We start from the raw sequence: 15,306 nt of genomic DNA, 5'->3' as shown, positions 1-15,306 counted from the left end.
AAGGAGTCTCAAAGCAGCTTACAATTGCCTTCCCCTTTGAACTCTCTCCAACCTCTATAATGTCCCTTTTTAACTGTGGAATGCAGAGAGTCATTAGCTGATGTCCTGCTATCATGTGCCATCCTTCTCTCTAGCGTGGAGTCAACAGTGTAGCAGTCTCTTCTTCGAGGGAAACATATCCTGATATATCAATCACATTTGGTAATTGGCACACTGCCCCTACTTAAAATTGACAATCCTCTGTAAAGGTAAAGGTAAAGGTATCCCCTGTGCAAGCACCGAGTCATGTCTGACCCTTGGGGTGACGCCCTCTAGCGTTTTCATGGCAGACTCAATACGGGGTGGTTTGCCAGTGCCTTCCCCAGTCATTACCGTTTACCCCCCAGCAAGCTGGGTACTCATTTTACCGACCTCGGAAGGATGGAAGGCTGAGTCAACCTTGAGCCGGCTACTGGGATTGAACTCCCAGCCTCATGGGCAAAGCTTTCAGGCGGCTGCCTTACCACTCTGCGCCACAAGAGGCCCTTGAATCCTCTGTAGCTTTATGCTAAAACAGGAATGGCCAAACTGTGGCACTCTGAATGTCCATGGACTACAATTACCATGCGCCCCTGCCAGAGTTTGCAGGGGCTCATGTGAATTGTACTCCATGGACATCCGGAGACCCACAATTTGGCCACTCCTGTGCTATAGGAATATTAATTACTGTTGTTTTTTAAAGAGGTGGCTAAAAAGACCTGGGGTAGTGATGGGGTTTTACAGCCCTGGAAGCTGGGGTGAGACAAGTTCATGGAAGGCTACTCCGAATTTTCCATTGCTCGTGGCTTCTCCGTGGCAGCGGAAGGAACATGGAAAGTTGTACAGATCTAGCTGTTGTCACTATCGAAGCAAATCCTTCTTCTGCAAAGATTCTCCTTTTCCCTGCTAATTTCTTTTAGTTCTGTAATTTTCCGTTTAATTGCTTCCTGTTTTTGCAGGGATTGCTGGTTTCCCCCAGGCACTCTTGCATAAAAGTTTTGGTAATTCCCTCTTATTCAGAGCTGGGGAGTTGATTTGCTTACTTCTTTCACGTTCTAGCCAACTAAATCGTGGTTTGTTTTTTTTGAATGCTTTGTTTATTCTCATTAGCCTAATTGGTACACACCAAGGTTCCCCAACAGGACAGGTTTTGGCTCTCATTTGAGGAAAAGGTGGAACAGGCTTCATTTGAGGAAAAGGTGCCAGGGAGGGGAAAAGTTCCTATGTACCGGTTCTGGATAAGGCCAGGAATTACCATGATAGCCTGGGGTAGCCTTTACAAAACAAGAGGCCACAGTTGTGTTCTGAACAAGAGTTCTGTTTCCCCTGATCCCTCTAAAGCCAATGAAAAAACCAGGAAGAAACGCTGTAAGATAGAAAAGAAGAGACTGCGGGCCAGTTCACATGTCTCAAGGGCCTTGTGCCCCCCACGTGGATCCTATCAGTGGCATGCGCTTGGAATTCTGTGCCTGAAACTTAATTTCATAGAGTTGGAAAGGACATCCAGGGTCATCTGGTCCAACCCCCTGCAGAATGCAGGAAATTCATAACTGCCTGCCCAACACAGTGTCTCCAATTCCATGCCCAGATGAAGACGCCCCTAAAACCAGAATCCCTGGCCAGTCTGGCTTGGAAGAAATTTGCCTTCTGATCCCAAAAGTGGTGATTGGCATTTCCCTGGGCATGCAAGAAAGGGCCACAAGAGCCAAGCACTGACACAATCCCCACTCACACAAGATCTGCCTAAATTCACAGAATCAGCATTCCTATCAGATGGCCTCTGCTTCAAAACTTCCAAAGAAGGAGAATCCACCACCTCCCGAGGAAGCCACTGAGAAACTGTCAGGAACTTCTTCCGGATGTTTAGTTGAAAATTCTTTTGAATTAATTTCATCCCATTGGTTCTGGTCTGACCCTCTGGGGCAGAAGATTTATTTTTCTTCTTTTTGTCCACTTTCTGTCGAGCTTTTCTGATGCCTTTTTGCTAGACACTTACCTCGTTCCCTCCCTGTATCTAACTTTCAGGGCTCCACTAAGTCCCTCAACGCTGCCAAGCAACGTAACACACTACCTAGGTAAGAGTCTGGTTTTGTGATGAATTTTCCAACACTACTGCAAAACTCCCCCCCCCCCCTAAAAAAAATCCCCCTCTCCTTTTCCTTCTTGGTCCTTCAATCCCTGACTTCCCGTAGGAGTTTCAGCCTGGACCACGTAATGGAGCGCAAGTATGATTTCGACCTCACGTACATCACCGAGCGCATCATCTCCGTCTTCTTCCCCCCTGCCCTGGAGGAGCAGCGTTACCGCGGCAACCTCCGCGAGGTGGCCCAGATGCTGAAATCGAAGCATGAGGACAAGTACATGGTAAAAGAGCCCGGGGGGGGGGGGGGCATCGGAGGTTGGGCAGGAAGCTACTGGGGGTTATTGAGGGGAGGAATATTTTACATCTGGAGTTCTTCACCGTCTCCGTGGGTAGGGACGGGATCAGCATCCCTACAGCCGAGAGCTGAAAAAGCTTTTAAATATGACTCCCAGGCTAGTATGCCCCCAGAAGAACGTTACGGTCTTCTAACATCAACATGTCTGGCCTTAAATTAGTATGGCTGGCCACAACCAGAGACAAGGCCTTTTTGGCCTTGGCTCCCGCCTGGTGGAATCAGTTACCGGTCAAGATCTGGGCCTTGGTGGAACTCCTTAAGTTCTGCTGGGCCTGTAAAACACCACTCTTCCGCCAGGCCTATGGCTGAGGCCAGAACAAGTAAATAAAATCATACGGGCCTCCTTCCTTCCCTCTCCAGAATATCCCACCGCTGAAAAAACAGCTGAGAAGCACGCTAACGGAGCATGGGGTGTTATGGCTTGGGCTGTTTTATTGTGTTTAAACTAGATTTTAATATGTTGTAAACTGGGCAGAGAGGGATAGTCCATAAATTTTATTATTATTAATCATAATAACAGGTGGGGGAAATAGCTGGATTTTTGGGGGTGGGTTTTGGGGGGTGAATCTCCAGCTACCATCTGGAGAATGGCAACCCTGCCTAGGCACAAATAGGAATCTCAGGTTCCCTGTACTTCCTGGTTCGGGACAGCAGTGTTCAATCTAAAACGTAGTTCTAGCATCTCCCCTGCTTGGGAGTCTTGCCTGAGAGTCCAACGCACAGAAAGCTGACCCATTTTGTAGGCCAAAGCTCTACTGGCATAGAACAGTTTTGAAGGAAGAGGAAATCCAAGGGATACGGACTTCCTGTTTCTGATTGGCAAGGCGACACACGGCCCAAAGGAAAGTGCAGAGCCCAAAGAGAACCTGACTGAGGGCCCAGCTGCTAACTGTTGATCTAAAAGGGAACAAAAAAGAAATTTGGGCTGTCTGGGTGGGAGCCAGGATGACGCTAGAGCCAGCAGAGCCAGGGGATGAACCTGGCCTCATAGTACCTTTTTCAGACCATGTAGGTTCCCTGAGTAAAAACTGAACTGTAGGTTGGTCAGCAATGTCAACTGGGCGGGTCTTCATGAGCCACCGTGGCCAATGAGGTGTCTCTTTGTGTCGACAGCTCTTGAATCTGTCCGAGAAACGACATGACATCATCCGACTGAACCCCAAGGTAAGGGCAGAGGTGTTGGGGTGAGACATTTCCACTTCCCTGGAGAGTTAAGAATTCCAGGGGTTCTCTCAGGCATGCGTGAGCTGAAGAGGCAGAGAGTTTGGCTTTCTGTGGCTGCTCTTGCCCTTAGTAGCTTCTTATGTGGCCCAAAGATGCTTGAAGGAATGGAGGGTTTAACTTGTCATGGATAGGTCGAGGTTTTTAACGTCGATGCTTCTCTCCCCCTCTTTGACGTAGGTTCAGGATTTTGGCTGGCCAGACCTGCATGCCCCTCCTCTGGACAAAATCTGCTCGATCTGCAAAGCCATAGAGACCTGGCTGAATTCTGACCCACAGCATGTGGTTGTGCTTCACTGCAAGGTGGGGGAAGGAAATGTGCACAGTCCCGGTGTGAATTGTGGCTACACAGACATGTAGCTTACTTTTTACAGGTTGATCTGGCCCTTCCCATCCAATTCCCATCCTTGTTTTGGCTTTTCCCCACTTGCTCTCAATTTCTCCAGCAGACTTTTATCAAAGTTGAACTGAAATCCAAACCAAACCACTGTCTCTGATATGAAGCCATCAATCATTGAGTCAGACCCCCGATATCACTGGTTTGATTCACAGCAGCTCTCCAAAGGCTTCGAGACCAGTGGTCCATCTAGACCAGCATCCTGTCTCACAAAGTGGCCAACCAGTTCCTCTGGAGGGCTAACAACAGGCTGTGACCTTCATGAGAACATCAGAAGAACTGCTGAATTAGACCAGTGGTCCATCTAGACCAGCATCCTGCCTCACACAGTGGCCAACTGGATGGCCAACAATAGGGCAGCGAGACTGCGGCCTTCCCCTGCCAGCAAGGGCTCATGGGAATTGTAGTCCATTGATGTCTGGAGAACTGCAGTTCTCCAGACCCTAGCCTAGCCTAGAAGATAAATCTGGGGTGGGGGGAATGAATAGGTTAGAATCCAGAACAGGATCCTTTTCTTCACTGGGACCTTCAGATCTATGTCTTCATTAAAGCTGCTTCCAGAATGTCAGTCTGATTTTTAGCTTTTTGTGAAAACCGATTGCACCTGTAGGATGGCAGTCCTGCTAATTTGGAGTGTAACTTGCCTCCCTCTCTTTGTGCCAGGGCAACAAAGGGAAAACAGGTGTGATTGTCGCAGCCTATATGTACTACAGCAAAATCTCTGCAAGGTACGGAGAAGGATTTGGGGTGGGGGTAAGGTTGCCAACAATTTGGATATTATGCGTCCAGTTTGGGATTGAACTGTATAACCAAGACATTATAAGAGACGAAGTTATTTCCAACATTCATAAAAACATTATTAGAGAAAATTGAGTTACTACAATATTGAGAATTCACTGATGAAATTATCGAAAACGGACATATACCTGGGAATCCGTTTTGGAATTGTTTTGAACAGTGTGATATTGTTTCGGACATTAAATCACTTTGCCGTCGCCAGCTTGAGACATTTTTCTTCTATCCTACCTGGAGGTTGGCGACATTAATACTTGTATGCTCACACTTTTCCTTCCTTCTCTCCTCAGTGCAGACCAGGCTCTCAGCACCTTGACCATGCGCAAGTTCTGTGAGGACAAGGTGGCATCTTCCCTGCAGCCCTCCCAGAAGAGGTGAGACTTCATTTCCCGTTTCCATTGCGGAGAAAGCGGCTAGGCCTGTAGAGCAACAGGGGAAGGGCTCCGGGAAGGGGGCTCCAGGGAAGTGGGCTGTCAGGGGCCATCCAAAGTTCTGAGACAGGCCATGCAGCCCCTGGGGAACTCCTGCGAAACTCCAGGTTTCTCCGGCACCTTGGTGGGGAATCCCTGCCTCACGGGGTTGCCATAAGTCGGCTGTGCCTTAATGGAGATTTCCTCCATCATTACACCATAAATACCTAGGAATGAGGGCCAGGGCAGAAGTACAACCTTTTCCCAGATGCAGAATGTTTGTTGTTGTTGTTGTTGTTGTTGTTGTTGTTGTTGTTGTTGTTATTTCGGAACTGATGGGGAATTAATAATAATAATAATAATAATAATAATAATAATAATAATAATAATAATAATAATAATAATAATAATAATAATAATAATAATAATTCCCCATGAGTTCCGAAACCGACTCGTGTCAGGTTACAGAATCTTATAAAATCCCCATTAAAAACCCCGTTAAAAGACATAAAAAGCCCAACATGGTGGAAAAACCCGCTCCTAACCCCCACTACTAGAGGGGTGGAGAAGGAGGTCAAAGTGATATACTATTTATACCCAGAGGAGGGGTGTCGATCTACCTCACCGACCCCAGCCTCAACAGTCAACCTGGCGGAAGAGCTCCGTTTTACAGGCCCTGCGGAAGGCTGACAGCTCCCGCAGGGACCGCAGCTCATTCCGCCAGGTAGGGGCCAAGTCCGAAAAGGCCCAGCCCTGGTTGAGGCTAGGTGTGCTTCCCTAGGGCTGGGAACGACCCGGCCTCTGGGCCGGTTTATTTAGCCAATGGTCATTTATTCAGAACGGCAAAGGATCTCGGGGTGTCTGGCTGAGATCTTTCACGCTGCCTTTTGTTCGGTCTTTTCAACGGTGATGCTCAGGACTGAACACGGGACCTTCCGTGTGCAAAGCAGACACCCCAGCTCTTCCCTGATGGGCCGTGACTCCTCTCTCCCTTCCCCACGGGCAGGTACATCCATTATTTCAGCGGGCTGCTCTCGGGCACCATCAAGATGAACAGCAACACGCTCTTCCTGCATCACGTCCTGCTCCCGGCTATTCCCGCCTTCGAGGCTGGGGGAGGTAAGGGAGAACGAAATCCCACCCATCAAAAGATGTATGCAGGGCTTCTGCCTGCACAAAGCCAGCTTGGTGCAGTGGTTAAGAGCGGTGGCTTCTAATCTGGTGAGCTGGGTTTGATTCCCAGCTTCTCTACGTGCAGCCAGCTGGGCGACCTGGGGCTAGTCACAGTCCTGATAGTGCTGTTCTCACAGAGCAGTCCCGTCAAGGCTCTCTCAACCTCGCCTACCTTACAGGGTGTCTGTTGTGGAGACAGGAAAGGGAGGGTGAATGTAAACCGCTTTGAGCCTCCTTTAGGTAGAGAAAAGCGGCATATAAGGACCAACTTTCCTTCTTCAGTAATATCAGGACTCTCTCAGGCTCACCCACCTCACAGGGTGTCTGTTGTGGGGAGAGGAAGGGAAGGTGATTGGAAGCCACTTTGAGATTCCTCGGGGCACCTTCTTCAAATCAAATTTAGCCCGGCCCATTCCAAATTAGCCGGTGGGAAGTCCTATTGGACACAACAGATAAATGAAGAGCAATCTCAGGGGCAGGGCTGTCCTCACCTTTCCCGAGCCCCTTCTGAATCTCTTTTTCCTCTTCTAGGCTATCAGCCTTTCCTAAAGATCTATCAGTCCATGCAGCTGGTCTACACCTCAGGGATCTAGTGAGTACTGGTTGGCTGTCTCACGGAGCTAGAGCCACCAAAGAGTGGAGGTTTCTGGGATGGAGAGCAGTCCATGCAGGCCTTTAACCCCCGCTACCCTGGGGTGTCTTTTGTGTCTTAACAGCAGCCTGCACGGCACCGGTGGGTCTCAGAAGCTTTGCATCACCTTGGAGCCTGCCTTGCTCCTGAAGGGGGATGTCCTGGTGAGTTCAGGACCAGAGGTAGAAATTGGCTCTTTATACTTGCCAGCCTTCTTCCGCCACAAACTTCCAGCTTCCGGGACACACCCTCTGACTCCCTCTCTTCCCAGTAATGCACACTTCCCACAATGCAGTGCCGCAGAGCTTGTCCTCTTCTTATTGCTTGTCCTCTTCTCATTTTTGGGAGGACAGATATCCATAATTGTGTTTGCATGATTTTTTACCGCTGTAATTTCCAGCATGGTGTAGTGTTTAGAGCAGGGGTAGTCAAACTGCGGCCCTCCAGATGTCCATGGACATTCGCTGGCAGGGGCTCCTGGGAATTGTAGTCCATGGACATCTGGAGGGCCGCAGTTTGACTACCCCTGGTTTAGAGAGTGGCGGACTCGAAACTAGAGAGCCGAGTTGGATTCCCCGCTCCTCCACATGCAGCCAGCTGGGTGACCTTGGGATCGCCAACGTCCTGTTAGAGCTGTTCTCACAAAGCAGTTCTCTCAGAGCTCTCTCAGCCCCACCTACCTCACAGGGCGATCGTCAGCCGCTGTGAGACTCCTTCGAGTAGTCGAAAGCGGAGCACTAAAAAACAGCCCTCCTCCTTCTCTCCTTCCTCTGCCTTTGTGTGCCTGTAGCAACACTTGCCCCTGTTCCCCACCCCCAGGTGAAATGCTACCACAAGCAGCTCCAGGGCGCCGAGAGGGATGTCGTCTTCCAAGTCCAGTTGCACACCTGCACTATCCACAGCACCCAACTGTGGTTCAGCAAAGATGAACTGGACGAAGCTTGGAGAGGTACAAGGGGCAGCTGGGCTTCTTCACGTGCTCTAAAATTCCCCTGCTCGCTGGCCGGCAATACAAAGCCTTTGAACCAGACATGCCAGGGGAGCCTGTTTCCAGAGATGGGTGGGATTTGAGCTACGGAACTTAAACGAAGCAGCAAAATTAGATTCAGGCGGGTCACCATGTTGGTCCGAAGCAGCCAAACAAATATAGAGTCCAGGGGCACCTTTAAGACCAGCAAAGGTTTATTTTATTTATGCTATAAAGGAAAGTGCCACTGAACAGGAACAGAGTGCCCTTCCCCTCACAATCTGAGCCGCCGCTGCCTGGCTTGGAAGAAAAACAGGACTGAACCATCAGAGTTGATCATTTCTTTTAAAGCAAAGTGTAATATTTGAAGTGGGTAGCCGCGTTGGTCTGAAGCAGCACAACAAAAGAAAATCAGAGTCCAGTGGCACCTTTAAGACCGACAAAGATTTATTCAAGGCGTGAGCTTTCGAGTGCTTGCACTCGAAAGCTCACGCCTTGAATAAATCTTTGTCGGTCTTAAAGGTGCCACTGGACTCTGATTTTCTTTTGTTGTAACGTTTGGGTGAAGCTGATTCACGAGGCAGGGAATCTCCACGCTCTTCACCTCTCTGTTTTCCCTCCCCAGATGAGCGTTTCCCTTTCGAAGCGAGTGTCGAGTTTGTTTTCTCTTCCAGTCCGGAGAAACTGAAAGGTGGGTGAGGGGTGCAGGGGTGGGGTGGGTGCCATCTCGTGTGCCCCACAGCTGTCTCCTTGATCTCTGTTGACCTGGAGCATGACCGATGCACCTTCCAGTCTGGTACAGATTTCCTGCATTCTGTTGTTGATTTCAGAAGGGGAAACGGAACTGAATGTGCCATGTATTGTGCTGCCTTCTTCCCTTCCGACAGTCTACAGGCAGTGCCAAAATCAAAGCCTGACTGACTGAGAGCAGGGTCCCCCGCTAAATACAGCCCCCTCAGCTGTGACTTCCAGCCTAACAGGATCTTCATAATTCTGCCCATCCGAGACTGCAAAAATCACAAGTGGGTGGGCCAGAACCTTTCATCGCAAGTGTTTCCTCCTTCCCTCGTTTTACTTTCACAATAACTCCATGATTTGGATCAGAGTTTTGTTGAGTTTAGAGGGAAGTCAGTTCAGAAGTCAAATGCGGGAACCAGGCAGACAATTGATCGATCATTTGCCATATCCATTGTGGAGAAAGAAGCTAGGCCTATAGAGCAACAAGGGAAGTGGGCTCCAAGAACACCTAGGTGTAAACTGCACGGAGATTTTATTCCAACCCCAGATCGATTCAGTCCCTGCCTCTACACAGAATGCGATTTCCATTTGGATTTAGGGCGATTTAAATTTTCCTTCTGCAGCAAGAAGGATTGATCCGGAGTGACCCTACCTTTATTGTGCAATATCTTGGAGTGCTTTTAATGCTCAATATATTTTAAAATCCGGATTGGGAAACCAAGCTACGTGGTAGAGAACCTCTGATAGGCCACACCTGGTCATGTGACAAGCTTGCCTTAAAGGAGAAGCCCCTAATTTCTCTCAACTTCTGTCGGTCCTGGATTTTTTCTCCCTTCTCTGCCTTTTTCGATCTTCTCCCCCACCCCTCCAAGAAAAGAAAGAGGCTCCCTGCCTGGCTCTTCTCCCCCCCCCCCCTTCAAGAAAAGAAAGAAAGAGGCTTGGCTCCCCCCCCCCCCTTCTGAACTACCCTAACCATGTGCAGAAGACTTTCCTGTTTGAATGGGGAGGGGGGGGGAGAGGAAGACCCGAGCTCAAAGCGATCTGAATTCAACAGGACTGACAATGGAATAAACAAAGTAAGTGCAGACTCTGCCCCAGTGATGTCAGCAGCTATCCAAACTTCTGGGAAAGGCCGCGGAACCCCCTTGGAGCTCTTGTGTACCCGCAGGGTTCCCCGGAAACCTAGTTGGGAATCCCCGTCCTAGAGCTCCTCCAGAAGTGACAAAGAGTAGCTCTAAGAATGACTGAAAACTCTAGGGTAAAGCCATACAGTTTCATATTATTTCTCTAGAACAGGGGTAGTCAAACTGCGGCCCTCCAGATGTCCATGGACTACAATTCCCAGGAGCCCCCTGCCAGCATTTGCTGGCAGGGGGTCCTGGGAATTGTAGTCCATGGACATCTGGAGGGCCCCTGCTCTAGAACATCATTTTCATTAGCAAGTTAAGGCCCTGTTGTTTGGTTTTTTCTCCCGCTGCTGCTCCAAACAGAACCTTGGAATGTCAAATCCCCCACCCCCACTAGGTTTTGGCAGCTCAAGATCCATGCTCTCGTGCATTTCCTGTCTCATACCGTAGGTCGGGAGACGTATAGGAACCATGCTGCCACTACGGTGGACTACAACATCTCCGACCCTATCGTGCGATGGGACTCCTACGAGCACTTCAATTTGCATCACGAAGACAGCCTGGAAGGTACACAAGGCTTGCCTGAAGCCAGGCATGTCTGCAGAGCGGATCTACCAGCCATAGACAGGCAATGTCAAGACCATCTGTTAATGATGGGCCCCTCTTCCCACTCCCCTTATTAGATGTTTTGTTGAGGGGATGGGAAATTGAGGACTGCCGCCATGTTGTTGGGTTTGTTGTTGTATGTTTTTGTGTCCTTGGAATTGTTTTCGTGGGATTTTATTGGGGTTTTTAGCATGGGCTGAAATTGAGCTGGTCTTGGGAGTGGCAGGTAATAAATTTAAATAATAATAATAGAATCATAGAGTTGGAAGGGACCTCCTGGGTCATCTAGTCCAACCCCCTGTACTATACAGGACACTCACATCCCTATCGCTCATCCACTTTAACCTGCCATCCCCTTGAACCTTCACAGAATCAGCCTCTCTGTCAGATGGCTCTCCAGCCTCTGTTTAAAACTTTCCGATCATGGAGAACCCACCACCTCCCGAGGAAGCCTGTTCCACTGAGGAACCGCTCTAACTGTCAGGAACTTCTTCCGGATGCTTAGATGGAGTTTCTTTTGCATTAATTTCATCCCATTCGTTCTGGTCCGTCCCTCCGGGGCAAGAAAGATCAACTCTGCTCCATCCTCTACATGGCAGCCTTTTAAATACTTGAAGATGGTTATCAGATGATAGGGTTGCAAGTGTCCTGCATAGTGCAGGGGTTTGGACTAGATGACCCAGGAAATCCCTCCCAACTCTATGATTTTATGATTCTATTCCATGAATAATGGCCCGAGGGTGTAATTTTCCTACCCCCCCCCACACACACACCTCTGCAACTACTGACATTACAGTGTCACATCTAATCTAAAGGCACTTTCCTTTATAGCTCCGGGTTGGGAAATACGTGGAGGTTTTGGGGGTGTAACCTGACCAGGGCAGGGTTTGAAGACGGAATGGACTTCATTGGGATATAATACCATAGAGTCCACCTTCCAGAGCAGCCATTTTCTCCAGGGGAGCCTCTCTCTGTTGCCTGGAGATCAATTGTAACAGTGGGAGATCTCCAGCCACCACCTGGAAGTATTTGCTTGTACCACCTGGAGGTTGGCAACCCTGGGGACAACCCTTGAATGTCTGGTCCAAAGCCTCTGTGTTGCTGTCCAATGATAATTTTATAACGCATGAAGAGGCTGCACTGGAGGTTGTCCACCCTGAGCCTGGCCCTTAACGTGTGTAACAAAACAAGCTTACAATACCAGACACAAAAGTCCATAATTGTGCAGGCCACATTATTAAAATTCAGTTTTAAAAAAGCATCAGTCCAGCAGAACTTTTCCTGGAGCGGGAATAAAAATTATGCCAGGAAATTTTTTCAGCTGGCACCAAAAATGCAAAACATTTGGCAGCCAGGCAGAAGGCTGACAGGAGAGCATTGCACAATTGTCCAGAGGAGGGCATTGCCTAAATACCGACTCCCTTTTGTTGATTTTATTTATTTATTTATTTATTTATTTATTTATTTATTTATTTATTTATCATACTTCGATACCGCCCTCCCCGGAGGCTTAGGGCGGTTTACATTATAACAGAAAACAATACATAAAACAGTCTGTAGAACATGTATAACTGATAACTAATAATTGTAACCAAATAACAACACAGTATAACAGTAAACAATATAGTAATACAAACAGGTCCAGGGCTTATTGATGGGATTCTGAGGGGGGGGGAGCAGGGGCCCTTGGTCGCTGATTGATTACGTCTGGTCTCGGCCAAATGCCTGGTGGAGGAGCTCCTTTTTGCAGGCCCTGCGGAACTGTTTAAGCTCCGTCAGGGCCCTGATCTCCTCTGGGTGTTCATTCCACCAGGTGGAGGCCAGGACAGAGAATGCTCTGGCCCTGGTCGAGACCAGGCGGACTTCTTTAGGGCCAGGGATTTTAATGACGTTTGGTATTTGAAGATACTCCCCCCCCCCATCGTGCAAACACACACATGGCCCATTTTGGATGGGAAAGACACCTCCCTCAAGCACGCAGGCCTGGCCTCCGGGGCTCCCAGGAGCTGCAATCCCCAACAGCTGGCTTCTGCTGGGTCTAGCTTGATTACAGCTTCCTCCTAACCGTCCACCTAAAGTAAACTCGTTGAGAACCACAATAAATAAAACCCCAGGGGGAGTAGTCAAATGGCAGTTTAATAGTTTGCGGTGCATCCACCACGACCCACGCCAGAAAAATGATAAAGCCAGCACCTCCTTCCCAGCAAGAGCAGATGTTGGGAAGAAGAGGGAAGGCGGTACTTTTGGGACCCAGATTTTGTACTGAGGGAGTGCTGTAAATATTTGAGGCAGGGTGACAGGAAGGAAATGTCCTCTTTGGCAGGAAATGCGATCTTTAAAGCTGATCCAGCATCGCCCTCTGCTGGACGAAGCCTGAATAGATTCTCAGCCTGGTCTTTAAGCTGCACTCTGGGCCAAACTGCAGCTAGAACCATAGAGGTGGCAGGGGCCAGACATGCTATCAAGTCCCACCCCCTGCTCAATGCAGGATCAGCCTAAAGCATCCATGAGAAATATCTGTCCAGCTGGTGCTTAGAATCATGGAATCCTGGAGTTGGAAGGACCCAGAAAGGTCATCTAGTCCCACCCTCTGCTCAATGCAGGATTAGCCTCAAGCATTCAGGATAAGTATCCGTCCATCCACTGCTTAGAATCATAGAATCCTAGAGTTGGAAGGGGCCAGACAGGCCATCTAGTTCCACCCCCTGCTCAATGCTGGATCAGCCTAAAGCATCCAGGATAAGTATCTGTCCAGCCCCGCTGCTTAGAATCATAGAACCATAGAGTTGGAAGGGGCCAGGCAGGCCATCTAGTCCCACCGCCTGCTCAATGCAGGATCAGCCTAAAACATCCAGGATAAGTATCCGTCCAGCCACGGCTTAGAATCATAGAATCCTAGAGTTGGGAGGGGCCAGAAAGGCCATCTAATCCAACCCGCTGCTCAATACAGGATCAGCCTAAAGCTTTGCCCTCTCCATCTCTGACCAGCGTCTCGCTTCTCCTCTGCAGATGTCTCTCACACCCGGGGCCCTCTCGACGGCAGCCTCTATGCCCGGATCAAGAAGAAAGGGGACCTTAGCGCATTCTCTTCCATCAACAGCACTAACGGCAGCCCCGGCAGCCCAGAGTCCCCTCCGCAGCAAGGCATGCGCCTCCTGTCCATCAGCAGTGACTCAGGGCACTCCTCCATGCTGACCGAGAAAGCAGACGACCACACGCCGCCATCCCGGCTCCATCCCACGCTCGCCGAGAAGGAGGAGCTGGACAGGCTCTTGGGCGGATTCGGCGTCCAGTCTCCACCCCGGCAGCTGAGCGAGAGAAACAGCCCTCGGGAAGCCCCCTCCTCCGCTGCCGCCCCCAAGGAGAGGGAGACGGCCATTTTGGAGGATGACTTGCCTGACGCGGGCCCTCCTGGACACCATTTCTCCTACCATACTCAGCGCCCGGGCCTGGCCCGCCACTGTTCCTGTCGCCTCGGCTACCATTCCCACAGCCCGGAGAGGGCGCACCCCGTGGCCTATTACAGACCAGACGGCACTCTGGAGCGGAGACCACCCATCTACAACGGCGGGCCCTCTCACGTGCACCCGGAGGGGTACGAGGAGAAACAGAGAGTGTACCGCTCCCTCTCCGAAGGCATCCAACCCCACTCGTACCCCTTCGCCCACGAACCGCTGCCCCCTCACAGCCCGAGCCGGCGGGAGCACGAGGAGCTCGTCATCTTAGAGGACCCGCCGACTTTCTTATGCCCCTGCCAGGACTGCCAAGACGCCGCTCGCGAAGAGGCGAGGGGGCCCACCGCTCCCTTCTACGGTCTGCGCCTCGACCGGGAAACGGACCCGTGGGGGGTGGAGAGCACAAGGCCGTCCCTCCTCCATCATCCCCTCCATCGGGGCGGCCAGCCCGTGCCTCTCCTGATGCCAGCGGCCTACGGGCACCACCCCGGGCAACACCCGGCGTTTAACTTCGAGGCCAAGATGGTGGCCCCGCACCTCGGCCACGGTTACCCCACCCACCAGAGGGCAAAGGTCGTCGATGAGAATGCAGAGCTGTTCCCCTACCACCGCTACGGTCTGGCTTATCCTCCGGTCGCGCCGTACTCCTACGGCAGAGCTCCACCCAAGGCCTGCGTTTCCCCATACGCCTCGGGGTACTCAGGGTCTCCCCACTCGGGGTCCATCTCGCCCAGCAGCCCAGTGTACCCAACCACCAGGAAGCATGGGTATGAGCTGCCGGACAGCAGCGAAGGGTACCACCTACTGTCAGGGTCCCCAGAAAGGACACGTGGTAAGTGACCAGCAGGTGGGGGCGGGGTTAATTTTCCAAATTGATTGGAGGAAGACAGCCAGGCATGGGAGGGGGGGATGAATCAGCAAGGGACCCTTTCCGTAGGGCAGGGGTAGTCAAACTGCGGCCCTCCAGATGTCCGTGGACTACAATTCCCATGAGCCCCTGCCAGCAAATGCCATGAGCAAATGCCCCTGCCAGCAAATGCAAATTCCCATGAGCCCCTGCCAGCAAATGTAGGGCAGGGGTAGTCAAACTGCGGCCCTCCAGATGCTGGCAGGGGCTCATGGGAATTGTAGTCCACGGACATCTGGAGGGCCGCAGTTTGACTACCCCTGCCCTAGGGGGTTTCATGTTCAACTGTCAAGGGTCCTGAACCATAATGCTTAAAAGGGTCCAGGAATGTACTTTCTGTTCGGGGTGTATCTGCATGTGAACGGCTTGAACGTGTGATGAGGAAAGCGCTGGAGAAATTTCAGAACTTCCAGAAGAAAATGC

At 50.5% G+C, this 15,306-nt stretch overlaps 1 protein-coding gene across 6 annotated transcripts in view; it reads left to right on the top strand.

The window, feature by feature from the left end:
- The window catches only part of TNS2 (tensin 2), a 115,683-nt gene that overhangs the window by 84,481 nt on the left and 15,896 nt on the right, over positions 1 to 15,306 (top strand). For all 6 annotated transcript variants that reach the window (XM_077329238.1, XM_077329241.1, XM_077329240.1 and 3 more), the window contains 13 exons: positions 2,044 to 2,093; positions 2,211 to 2,382; positions 3,570 to 3,620; positions 3,858 to 3,980; positions 4,738 to 4,802; positions 5,160 to 5,243; positions 6,286 to 6,398; positions 6,984 to 7,044; positions 7,169 to 7,247; positions 7,903 to 8,032; positions 8,676 to 8,741; positions 10,366 to 10,482; positions 13,531 to 14,808. In XM_077329238.1, the coding sequence (XP_077185353.1) occupies positions 2,044 to 2,093; positions 2,211 to 2,382; positions 3,570 to 3,620; positions 3,858 to 3,980; positions 4,738 to 4,802; positions 5,160 to 5,243; positions 6,286 to 6,398; positions 6,984 to 7,044; positions 7,169 to 7,247; positions 7,903 to 8,032; positions 8,676 to 8,741; positions 10,366 to 10,482; positions 13,531 to 14,808 (2,389 nt within the window). The remainder of the gene's footprint in view (positions 1 to 2,043; positions 2,094 to 2,210; positions 2,383 to 3,569; positions 3,621 to 3,857; positions 3,981 to 4,737; positions 4,803 to 5,159; positions 5,244 to 6,285; positions 6,399 to 6,983; positions 7,045 to 7,168; positions 7,248 to 7,902; positions 8,033 to 8,675; positions 8,742 to 10,365; positions 10,483 to 13,530; positions 14,809 to 15,306) is intronic.

This window comes from Paroedura picta, chromosome 3 (assembly GCF_049243985.1).
Source record: "Paroedura picta isolate Pp20150507F chromosome 3, Ppicta_v3.0, whole genome shotgun sequence".
NCBI classification, from domain to species: Eukaryota; Metazoa; Chordata; class Lepidosauria; order Squamata; family Gekkonidae; genus Paroedura; species Paroedura picta.
This window is presented reverse-complemented; position numbering and strand designations above follow the sequence as displayed.